The 12,328-nt window shown below is 51.7% G+C and overlaps 1 protein-coding gene across 1 annotated transcript in view; it reads left to right on the forward strand.

Annotated features, from left to right (window-relative positions):
* The window catches only part of LOC148532314 (phospholipase B1, membrane-associated-like), a 243,485-nt gene that overhangs the window by 120,927 nt on the left and 110,230 nt on the right, over positions 1 to 12,328 (forward strand). Inside the window, exon 30 of the mRNA XM_088467994.1 lies at positions 5,161 to 5,226. Within this exon, the coding sequence (XP_088324120.1) occupies positions 5,161 to 5,226 (66 nt within the window). The remainder of the gene's footprint in view (positions 1 to 5,160; positions 5,227 to 12,328) is intronic.

Here is a 12,328-nt window from a genome sequence, read left to right on the forward strand (position 1 = left end):
GCAGGTCTTCTACGCCCGTTACCCGTTCCTACTATTCCTTGGACCCATATATCCATGGATTTTATCTCTGAGCTTCCACGCTCCAAAGGACATAACACCATATGGGTAGTGGTGGATCGTTTTTCAAAAATGGCGCATTTTATACCATTAGTAGGTCTGCCATCTGCTTCCCATTTGGCAAAAAATTTTGTTAAAGAGATTTTTAGATTACATGGTCTTCCAAAAGAGATTGTTTCCGACCGTGGAGTCCAATTCATAGCCAAGTTTTGGAGAGCCTTATGCAGCGCTTGTGGAACCAAATTAAAATTTTCATCAGCTTACCACCCACAAACTAACGGGCAAACCGAGAGGGTTAATCAGGAACTGGAGACCTTTATAAGGCTTTTTGTGTCCTCTTCACAGGATGATTGGGTGGACTTACTACCTTGGGCCGAGTTTTCACATAACTTCAAGTACCACACTTCCTCCAATTCCACACCTTTTTACACTGTTTTTGGTAAACATCCCCGGATTCCAGATTTACAACATTTACCTTCGGTGGAGATCCCTGCAGTTACTGACATTGTAGAATCTTTTTCAACCATTTGGAAGAAGATCCGTGCCTCGTTGAAACAATCATCCAAGAATTATAAAAGATTCGCTGACAGACGACGGGTCGCGGTTCCTCTGCTGAGAGTTGGAGATAGTCTGGGTATCTACTAGGAACATCCGACTGAAAGTTCCCAGTATGAAGCTGGCCCCACGCTCCATTGGTCCGTACCGCATTCACAAAGTGATCAACCCTGTTGCGTGTAAATTGGAACTCCCACCTCAATTGAAGATATCTAATACCTTTCATATTTCTCTATTGCGACCTTTGGTGTTAAATCGGTTCCAAACCACCTCTCCTAAATTACCTCGAGTACAAACTTCTCAAGGTACAGAATTCGAAGTTGGGAAGATTCTGGATTCTCGGTTTAGATCCAACATTCTCCAATACCTCATTGATTGGAAGGGTTATGGTCCTGAGGAGAGGGCTGGGATCAAAGCCACAGATGTTCATGCACCTCAATTAATTTGAGCCTTTCACATCAAATTTCCTGGCAAGCCTGGTGGGTGTCCGGTGTCCACCCTGAAAGGGGGGGGTACTGTCAGAGTTCAGCCGGGGATCGGCCATCCCTTACCGTCCCGCCGGCTTCCTCTGACTTCCCGGGCAGTCGGGCGGCTGGCGCGGCGACGTGGAAGGAGCTGAGCATTCACCCTGTAGCTGTGGTGTCAGGCGACCCGGTGAGCGGGGATCACAGTTTCCGTCATGGGGGCCGCCATGACACTTTCCCTATGTCAGTACTTCCTTCCCTGAGTGGCCCGGCTGGTCAGCTGACACTGTGGGAATATCAGCAGGCTTCCAGGGGTATATATCCGGCTCCTGTGCTCCAGGTAGTTGCCTGAACAATCATTGTCGCCGCTAGTGTAACTAGAGGAGTCTCGTTCCAGGTTCCCGTGCTTCCAGTGTGTTTCTTCCAGAGCTTCTAAGCTATCTCACCACAGTGCCTTTACTATCAACAGCCTGTGCGCAAGTTTAACCTCTATCTCTCCACAGTGCCTTTACTAGCAACAGCCTGTGTGAAAGCTAACCTCCATCTCTCCACAGTTATCAGAAATGAAGTGGGTTGAGCCTGTGCTGCCTGGCTGTTATCAGAGAGGAAGTGGGCTGAGCACGTGTTGCCTGGCTGTTATCAGAGATGAAGTGGGATGAGCATGTGCTGTCTGGCTGTTATCAGAGATGAGTGGGATGAGCATGTGCTGCCTGGCTGTTATCAGAGATGAAGTGGGATGAGCATCTGCTGCCTGGCTGTTATCAGAGATGAGTGGGATGAGCATGTGCTGCCTGGCTGTTATCAGAGATGAGTGGGATGAGCATGTGCTGCCTGGCTGTTACCAGAGATGAAGTGGGATGAGCACATGTTGTCTGGCTGTTATCAGAGATGAAGTGGGATGAGCATGTGCTGCCTGGCTGTTATCAGATATGAAGTGGGATGAGCCTGTGCTGCCTGGCTGTTATCAGAGAGGAAGTGGGATGAGCATGTGCTGCCTGGCTGTTACCAGAGATGAAGTGGGATGAGCATGTGCTGTCTGGCTGTTATCAGAGATGAGTGGGATGAGCATGTGCTGCCTGGCTGTTATCAGAGATGAAGTGGGATGAGCATGTGCTGCCTGGCTGTTATCAGAGAGGAAGTGGGATGAGCTCGTGTTGCCTGGCTGTTATCAGAGAGGAAGTGGGATGAGCATGTGCTGCCTGGCTGTTATCAGAGATGAAGTGGGCTGAGCTCGTGATGCCTGGCTGTTATCAGAGATGAAGTGGGATGAGCATGTACTGCCTGGCTGTTATCAGAAATGAAGTGGGATGAGCATGTGCTGCCTGGCTGTTATCAGAGAAGAAGTGGGATGAGCATGTGCTGCCTGGCTGTTACCAGAGATGAAGTGGGCTGAGCACGTGTTGCCTGGCTGTTATCAGAGATGAGTGGGATGAGCATGTGCTGCATGGCTGTTATCAGAAACTGCATGGCTGTTATCAGAGATGAAGTGGGATGAGCACGTGCTGTATGGCTGTTATCAGAGATGAAGTGGGCTGAGCATGTGCTGCCTGGCTGTTATCAGAGATGAAATGGGATGAGCATGTGCTGCCTGGCTGTTATCAGAGATGAAGTGGGATGAGCACGTGCTGTATGGCTGTTATCAGAGATGAAGTGGGCTGAGCATGTGCTGCCTGGCTGTTATCAGAGATGAAATGGGATGAGCATGTGCTGCCTGGCTGTTATCAGAGATGAAATGGGATGAGCATGTGCTACATGGCTGTTATCCGAGAGGAAGTGGGATGAGCATTTAATGCATGGCTGTTATCAGAGAAGAAGTGGGATGAGCATGTGCTGCATGGCTTTTTTCAGAGTGGAAGTGGGATGAGCATGTGCTGCCTGGCTGTTATCAGAGAGGAAGTGGGATGAGCAGGTGCTGCCTGGTTCTTATCCGAAAGGAAGTGGGCTGAGCATGTGCTGCCTGGCTGTTATCAGAGATGAAATGGGATGAGCATGTGCTGCCTGGCTGTTATCAGAGATGAAATGGGATGAGCATGTGCTACATGGCTGTTATCCGAGAGGAAGTGGGATGAGCATTTAATGCATGGCTGTTATCAGAGAAGAAGTGGGATGAGCATGTACTGCATGGCTTTTTTCAGAGAGGAAGTGGGATGACCATGTGCTGCCTGGCTGTTATCAGAGAGGAAGTGGGATGAGCAGGTGCTGCCTGGTTCTTATCCGAAAGGAAGTGGGCTGAGCATGTGCTGCCTGGCTGTTATCAGAGATGAAGTGGGATGAGCACGTGCTGCCTGGCTGTTATCAGAGATGAAGTGGGCTGAGCACGTGCTGCCTGGCTGTTATCAGAGATGAAGTGGGATGAGCATGTGCTGCCTGGCTGTTATCAGAGATGAAGTGGGATGAGCATCAGCTGCCTGGCTGTTATCAGAGATGAAGTGGGATGAGCATGTGCTGCCTGGCTGTTATCAGAGATGAAGTGGTGAGCATGTGCTGCCTGGCTGTTATCAGAGATGAAGTGGGATGAGCATGAGCTGCCTGGCTGTTATCAGAGATGAAGTGGGATGAGCATGTGCTGCCTGGCTGTTATCAGAGATGAGTGGGATGAGCATGTGCTGCATGGCTGTTATCAGAAACTGCATGGCTGTTATCAGAGATGAAGTGGGATGAGCACGTGCTCTATGGCTGTTATCAGAGATGAAGTGGGCTGAGCATGTGCTGCATGGCTGTTATCAGAGATGAAATGGGATGAGCATGTGCTGCCTGGCTGTTATCAGAGATGAAATGGGATGAGCATGTGCTACATGGCTGTTATCCGAGAGGAAGTGGGATGAGCATTTAATGCATGGCTGTTATCAGAGAAGAAGTGGGATGAGCATGTGCTGCATGGCTTTTTTCAGAGAGGAAGTGGGATGAGCATGTGCTGCCTGGCTGTTATCAGAGAGGAAGTGGGATGAGCAGGTGCTGCCTGGTTCTTATCCGAAAGGAAGTGGGCTGAGCATGTGCTGCCTGGCTGTTATCAGAGATGAAATGGGATGAGCATGTGCTGCCTGGCTGTTATCAGAGATGAAATGGGATGAGCATGTGCTACATGGCTGTTATCCGAGAGGAAGTGGGATGAGCATTTAATGCATGGCTGTTATCAGAGAAGAAGTGGGATGAGCATGTACTGCATGGCTTTTTTCAGAGAGGAAGTGGGATGAGCATGTGCTGCCTGGCTGTTATCAGAGAGGAAGTGGGATGAGCTGGTGCTGCCTGGTTCTTATCCGAAAGGAAGTGGGCTGAGCATGTGCTGCCTGGCTGTTATCAGAGAGGAAGTGGGATGAGCACGTGCTGCCTGGCTGTTATCAGAGATGAAGTGGGCTGAGCACGTGCTGCCTGGCTGTTATCAGAGATGAAGTGGGATGAGCATGTGCTGCCTGGCTGTTATCAGAAATGAAGTGGGATGAGCATCAGCTGCCTGGCTGTTATCAGAGATGAAGTGGGATGAGCATCAGCTGCCTGGCTGTTATCAGAGATGAAGTGGTGAGCATGTGCTGCCTGGCTGTTATCAGAGATGAAGTGGGATGAGCATGAGCTGCCTGGCTGTTATCAGAGATGAAGTGGGATGAGCATGTGCTTCCTGGCTGTTATCAGAGATGAAGTGGGATGAGCATGTGCTGCCTGGCTGTTATCAGAGATGAAGTTGGATGAGCATGTGCTGCCTGGATGTTATCAGAGATGAAGTGGGCTGAGCATGTGCTGTCTTGCTGTTATCAGAGATGAATTGGGCTGAGCATGTGCTGCCTGGCTGTTATCAGAGATGAAGTGGGATGAGCATGTGCTGCCTGGCTGTTATCAGAGATGAAGTGGGATGAGCATGAGCTGCCTGGCTGTTATCAGAGATGAAGTGGGATGAGCATGTGCTGCATGGCTGTTATCAGAGATGAAGTGGGATGAGCATGTACTGCCTGGCTGTTATCAGAGATGAAGTGGGATGAGCATGTGCTGCATGGCTTTTTTCAGAGAGGAAGTGGGATGAGCATGTGCTGCCTGGCTGTTATCAGAGATGAAGTGGGATGAGCAATACGTAACTATTCTTTTTTTGTTGTAGAGTGACCCTTTTATGAAGACTTTAAAGAACAGCAACTATTCTTACCCAACTGTTACTCCAGATCCTGTAAGTATTTGCTATTTCCTATGTGTACTATATTCAGGTGCAGTCTCTCTGCTTGAGAATTGGTGGATGCGATACTACTTCAGCTTTACCATATTTCCAAACCAGCCCACTTTTACCTGGACAGTCCCAATTTTCAAGGACTGCTCGCCGTCCAATTTGCTCTGGTTTGGACGTGTTGTATTGACACATGCCATGGGGCAGTTGCCTCCACAGCGTGCGCCACAAAAAATAGCATTTATCTGACATAAGCCTCCTCCTATATTAGGTCACAGCCCATCCAGCTTTTTTAGTTATTGATTTACTGTTACCAGGTCAGGCCTGGCAATGGACTGGCATGACCAGTGGTCGAAGTGGGGCGGTATACGGCGGTATGACATACCTCCACTTCCCGGCCCCACTTCATTTTAGAGAATGCACCAGCGCTGGGATCCAGTATGGGATCCCAGCGCTGAAACAGTGGCAGCAATGTGTAGAGATGTGTCCCGGAGGGGACACATCTCAATCGCGGCAGCGGAGGCGCTGACATGTAGCCGGGACAAAGTACCTGGTCCCGGCTCCACTGTAAGCACCACGCACTGTGCGGCTGCCAGCCAATCACGAGGCTCGCAGCCACCAGCCAATCGCGGGACTCGCGGCCGCCAGCCAATCGCAAGGCTCGCAGCCGCCAGCCAATGAGAAGCTGCCAAATGGCAGCTTCTCATTGGCTCATAGCGGCGCCAGGTAAACTGCAGTGAAGAAGACCAGAGGATCCCGGTGGCTCCACTCCAGCAGCGCAGGTAAGAGGGAATTAGAGAGAGGGGAGGGTGTGAGAGACGGAATAGAGAGAGGGGCAGACAGAGGGAGGCAGGCTAACTATTGTAGGGGGTGAAAGAGAAAGGGAATCAGTAAAAGCAAGGTGTGAGAGAGGGGAGCTGGCAGGGAGAAGGGTGCGGGGGGTGTGGGGGGGGGGGTCGAAGTACAATGGGGTTATAAGGAAGCAGGGGCCTATAGGGGGGGGATTCAATCTCCATACCCCTCCTCTGAATTACCACTTCGAGCACTGGGTATGACCATGTATTTGGGTGCCCCTTCCCGATAGAGTAGGTGATTGAAATAAGGAAAAATACAAAAGTTATTCAAGAACAGTGGACCCAAAGACATCACTAGCAGATGGCACTTTCAACTTTTATATCTATCCTCTAGTAACTATGCTAGTACCAGGAGTTTTCAATAAGATAAAGTCGGAAGGATTTATTCTGTTTCTTGTAGCAGAATATCATGTTACAGGAATTTTCAAAAAATTACAAAAGGTCCGTCAGAGTGTCTTCCGTTAGCAGGGATCTGATGAGCCAAGAGCGGTTCTTTCATTTGGATTCACCTTGGTTAATGAGGTGGTTGTTAAGGCCATGTTCTTACTTCTTAAAGTTAAACCTTCTACTTCAGGGTCCATAGGGGGTCCACAGGGTTGACCTTGGGGGTATAGCCGGATCTGGATCCACGGGCCCCACGCAGTTAAAGCTTTTGCTGCTCGCAGGATGCACTTGAGTCCATCCTCCTCTATACCCCGCCCCCGAGCCACAGGCACCTCAGTTTTAGTTGGTGCCCGGCCGGAGTCGGGTCACCCTGGCACGGTGGGGCTGCTTTTTTTAATTTTTTTAAAAAGAAGATTTTATTTATTTATTTTTACTTCTTCAGAGCGGCAGCATCAGACTGTCCATCTGGACGTCCACGCTGCCGCTCCAACAACCCCGCTGGCACTGTGACGCCAGTACTGATCTGGGGATCGCAGTGGGACCACGGAGTCAGTATTAGCAGGGCTCCGGGACCTCCCATAGACTGCTGCCGGATTCCACGGGGTCAGGTAAGCCGCGGGCAGCGCAATGCGTTGCCCGCGAGGAAAAGGCAGTCTCTCACCGCCGGTCTCTGGGGACGGACCGGCAGCGCTAGTAGCGGCGGCGGGCTCCCCCTCTTCAGGTATACCCGGCGTGACCGCTGGACCACCAGGGAGTAATGGCTGGAAGGGAACCAGCGTCCCTGGGGTTAATCACTAGCCAGGGGAGGCAGCCTTCCCTGGTTTAGCGGCTCCTCCCCTCAGCTCAGCGTGCCTTCTCTCATGCGTGCTGGCGTCGCTGAGCCGCTCCTCCTGCGGCCACTCCTCCTCAGAGCTCTCCGGCGGCCATCTTCTCTGGCAAACGCAGATCTCCCAGGCGGTGCATGGTCCAGTCCCCCTGCGTACCTCTCCCTTGCAAAAGGACGGTGTACACAGCGCTATAGCCCTCCCAGACACTGAATCTGGGAGGTTGATTGTAGCGAAAGGTGCAGTGAGTATTATCTTCCTGCATGGTATGTGACTTTTTGCTAGTGCTGCCTGTCTGTGCTAAATTCTGCTGACTGTCATCTTATACCTATCCCTTTCCTTCTCCTACGGCCCGGCAGGTGTGTGGGGGAAGGGCGTTTTTCTGTGTACCTCACTTATATAAATCAAAGTATTTGTGAGGTCAGTCACATACAGTGGTGTGCTACACAGTACCATATTGTGGGCTGTTGTGTGTTGCATACTTGTGAATGCGCAGGTGTTATACGCCTCACCTCTTCGTTGTGATACATATTTATTGAAAAAGTTATTGTGTCATGTCTGATGAGGAGATTGAGCTCTCCATGGCTCCCGTATTGTTTTCCTGCAGACGCTGTTCTGCAGGAGTTGATAGGGAGGATTCATCACAGGATGGTGCCTGGCCCCTCTAAACCCCCTACGTCGCAGGATCCTCCTTGGGCGATGTTTTCGCAGGTGCTTGCGTCGATTGCGGACTGTTCAATGGTCCCGACTGCAGTCCCTACTAGGGCGTTGCCCCAGCCTACCATCCCCCATTCCCCGGGTATTCCGCAGTTATTGCAGTCTCCCCCCGGGTCTCAGACTGTGGGTCCTTATACGGGGTTGCCTGTGTATGTGCAGTCTCCCCCAGTGACGCAGCAGTCCATGGTGCCCTTTCAGGGTTATCCTCAGGCGGTTCCTCCACCCTGGGTGGATGTACTCTCCAGCTCTGTTCAGAGTCTGGCGGTCTCGTCTTTGGCTTTTCAGTCGATGTTACAAAGTGACATGCCCCCAAGGCGTCCAAGCGTCCCGGGCTTCACTGGCTGCGCAGTTAACAGACACGGACGTGTCTTCAGATGATGGAGAAGTACATGAGGACACTGACTCGGATGCCATGGCCCAGGAGGTGGAGACTAAGCCCTCCATTAATGTGCCGGCATTGGCTAGGGCGGTGCGGGCTATCCTTCACATAGAGGATGATGCACCGGCTCCTAGGTCGAAGTATCCTAATTTTAAAAAGACTAAGGTAACTTCGAATGTTTCTACCTCAGGGTCCTTAGGGATCCACAGGGATACCTTGGGGTATAGGTCTTGGCTCCAGCCATGGGCACCACAGAGTTAAAGATGTCCTCCCAGGATGCACCGGGTCCCCTCCTATACCCCGCCCCCAGGCCAAGGCACCTCAGTTTCAGTAGGTGCCCGGCCGGGAGCCGGTCATCGCAGAGGGGGCTGTGTATACAGCCCCTGAAGATCTTCAAGAGCGGTAGCATAGGACTGTCCAGCGGACGTCCATGCTACCGCTCCGACGCCCGCGCCGGCGCCGACCACCGGTAGCAATCCGGGGAGCTCGGCGGGCTCTTGGGGGTTCCAGCTAGCGGAACCCCCGGGGGCCTTGGACTGTGGCCGGACCTACGAGGGGCTGCATAAGGTAAGCAGCGGGCGTCTGCGGTAGGCGCCCGCTGAATCACAGTCCGGCGTCCCCAGGGCTGGGGGCTCCCTGGGGACGGCAGTATAGTGGAGCCAGGCGGATGCCTGCATTCTCCACTAGACCACCAGGGATACGGGGCTGGAGCGTTGCGGAACACGCTCCAGCATCTTGGGGGTTTAATGGCCTGCCAGCGGAGGATGCCTTCCCTGTAGCGCACAGGAGGCTCCTCCCCATCACTGCTCTCCGCCGCCTTACATTAAGGTTTTGGCGGGCTGAGACAGTGACCCTCCACAGGCCCGCCTCCCTTCATCCTCCGGCGGCCATTTTATGTGACAGACGCTGTGGTGACAGGGTGCGGAGCCTGGGGTGCCCCTTACAAACCTCTCCTCCAGTAAAGGTCAGCATATGTAGCGCTATCACTGCCAGGCTGTAAGTTGGTGTATGTGATAGGGCATTTAGTGCAGGGTTTTCTGCATTGTATGTGACTTTATGCTAGCGCTGTGTGCCTGATCTTTCTCCTGTCAGCCATTTTAGCTATCACTATTTCTTCCTCCTGACCAGCCCTCTCAGTGCCAGTACTGTCAGGGTAGGAATTTACCTGACAGTTTTAGATTTATTTCTGTGAGAGGAGTGTCACATACCACTATGTCCAGTGAGGACTCTGCTAGAGGAGCACCTCTCCTATTTTCCTGCTCCAGATGTAAAGCAGGTGTGGGGGAGGGGGCGGTACTTCAGGATGGGTTATGTGCTGCATGTTTGGCCATCCCTGGTACCTCTGCTGTACCCAGCACCTCTCAGGAACCACCTTGGGCTTGTTTTGCACAAGCCCTGGCTGTTCTTGTAAATAGGCTTGCAGCCCCTCCTACGTTCCCGCAATTGGGGTTTGCACAGCAGGTGGTAGTCCCGCCTCCCGTTCTGGGAGTTCCAGGACCGTTAGTAATGCAGTGCCCCCCGCAACATGTCCTTAATCAGGCTGACCAAGGTTTGTCTGATTCAAGGGTGCGGGGCTCTCAGCAGGATCAATCTAGACCTGCTAAAAGACCGTTATTGTCATATCCATACGCTCAGGATGATGAAGATGATGGCTCGTCTGATGAGGGCGAAATTGTAGATTTTTCGGACACTGACACTCCTCAAGTAGGGTCAGAGGCTAAGTCTAGTATTTACATTCCAGGCCTCATACGGGCAGTCCGTGCGGCCATGGTAATTACGGACGACAACTTACCGGCAGCGCCTACTCATGCTTATTTTAAAGAGTTTAAAGGAGCTGCAGCAGTTTTCCCTCTATCTGGTCAGCTAGTTGATCACATGGAGGAGGCCTGGAAATCTCCAGGAAAAAGGTTTCAACCTCACAAACATCTGGCTCGTACATATCCCTTTGCGGAAGATTACTTCTCTAAATGGGAGTCTCCTCCTCAGGTGGATTCTCACATGACGCGCTTAGTAAAGAGCGCAACTTTGCCTATGCCGTCTATGTCTTCTCTGACGGATACTACAGACCGCAAAGTGGAGGTGTGCCTAAAGTCTATCTATTCCCTTGCTGGAGGAGCATCTAGACCAGCTATGGCTGTCTACTGGGTGGCCCAGGCTATGGAAAGGTGGGCGGACGCTTTGGAAGCGTCATTTCCTTCTGAGGGTACCAGCGAACAGGTTGTGTTAGTGGGTAACCTTCGGGATTCCGCTACGTACATTAACGAAGCAGCTTTGGACATGAGCCTGCTTACTTCTAGGATTTCTGCGGCTGTGGCCGCTCGACGCTCCTTATGGTTACGTTTGTGGAGGGCGGACGCTGAATCCAAGAAAGGCTTGGAATGCTTACCCTACAATGGGCAGGTCCTGTTTGGACCAGCTTTGGACAAAATAGTGGACACGTTGGCGGCTGCCAAATCTGCATGTCTACCCTCAGCCCCGACTCCGTCTGGGTCTAAAAATCCGTCCTTTCGGCCCTATCACCCTCCGGGAAAACCTAGGGTTCAGTCTTTTCCGAGACCTTCAGGTCCCAAAAAGACAGCTAAGACCAAGAAGCAAGTTTGGAGTACCAGACGTCCAGCTGCCAAGCCGGATGACAAACCCTCAGCCTGACGGGTTGGGGCTCCCCTTGGGGGATCCCAAGGTGGGAGGCCGACTTCTGCAATACGCCCAGTGTTGGTTCAAAACCACCACAGACACTTGGGTAAGGGAGGTGGTATCTCAGGGATATGCCCTCTCCTTCCGCAGAAGGCCTCCTCATCAGTTCTTTGTAACACCATGTCCTTCAGATCCAACGAAGACTCTAGCGATCCAAGAGTAGGTGCGTTCTATGCTTCAGATGGGAGTAATAGAACCTGTTTCGTTATCCCTGAGAGGGACCGGATATTACTCCAACCTTTTTCTGGTTCAAAAACCAAATCGATCATACCGACCTATACTCAACCTCAAGTTCCTGAACAAATTTTTAAGGGTCCCTCGGTTCCGAATGGAGACTCTGCGTTCTATTGTTTTAGCTATGCAACCTGGGGATTTTATGGTGTCCCTGGATATTCAGGATGCTTACCTGCATATCCTCATTGCCAGGGTTCATCAGCGTTACCTCAGATTTACAGTATCGGACCTCCATTACCAGTTTCAGGCTCTACCGTTTGGCCTTTCCACGGCTCCTCGGGTATTCACAAAAGTAATGGCGGTTATGGCGGCACACCTGCGGTTGCAGGGAGTTTGCCTATTACCTTACTTGGACGACCTTCTGTTGTTGGCAGGGTCGCCACAAGTCCTTTGCAGCCATCTACAACTGACAATATCTGTATTGCAGGCTCACGGCTGGATAGTGAATTGGAAGAAGTCCTCTCTAATTCCTTCTCAGAGAATGGTGCATCTCGGGGCATTGTTGGACTCTCAGCAACAGAGGATGTTCTTCACGGAAGAAAAGATAGCCCTGTTGCAGTCCAAGTTACGCAATGTTCTAAGCAGTCGCCGAGTGTCTCTTCTCTCAGCGATGAAGTTACTGGGTTCCATGGTGTCAACGTTCGACATGGTGGAGTATGCCCAGTTCCATTCCAGGCCTCTACAAATATTGATCCTGTCCAGATGGGACAGAAATCCCCGTCGAATAAAGACACAGATGATCAGGCTCACTCCGGAAGTGTGCCTGTCTTTGACGTGGTGGTTACAAAAGTCTCATCTCAGCAGGGGACGTCCGTTTTGGATTTCGGATTGGGTCCTTCTAACAACGGATGCTTGCCTTCGGGTCTGGGCGCTGTGACAGGCCCACACGTCTTCCAGGGATGGTGGACGTCAGAGGAATCGGACCTGCCAATCAATATATTGGAAATTCGAGCAGTGTTCACGGCGCTGCAGCATGCAAGACCGTTCCTGCTGGGGAAACCTGTGCAGGTTCAGTCAGACAA

The sequence above is a fragment of the Taudactylus pleione genome, unplaced genomic scaffold, assembly GCF_031769625.1.
Source record: "Taudactylus pleione unplaced genomic scaffold, aTauple2 ptg000079l, whole genome shotgun sequence".
Lineage (NCBI taxonomy): Eukaryota > Metazoa > Chordata > Amphibia > Anura > Myobatrachidae > Taudactylus > Taudactylus pleione.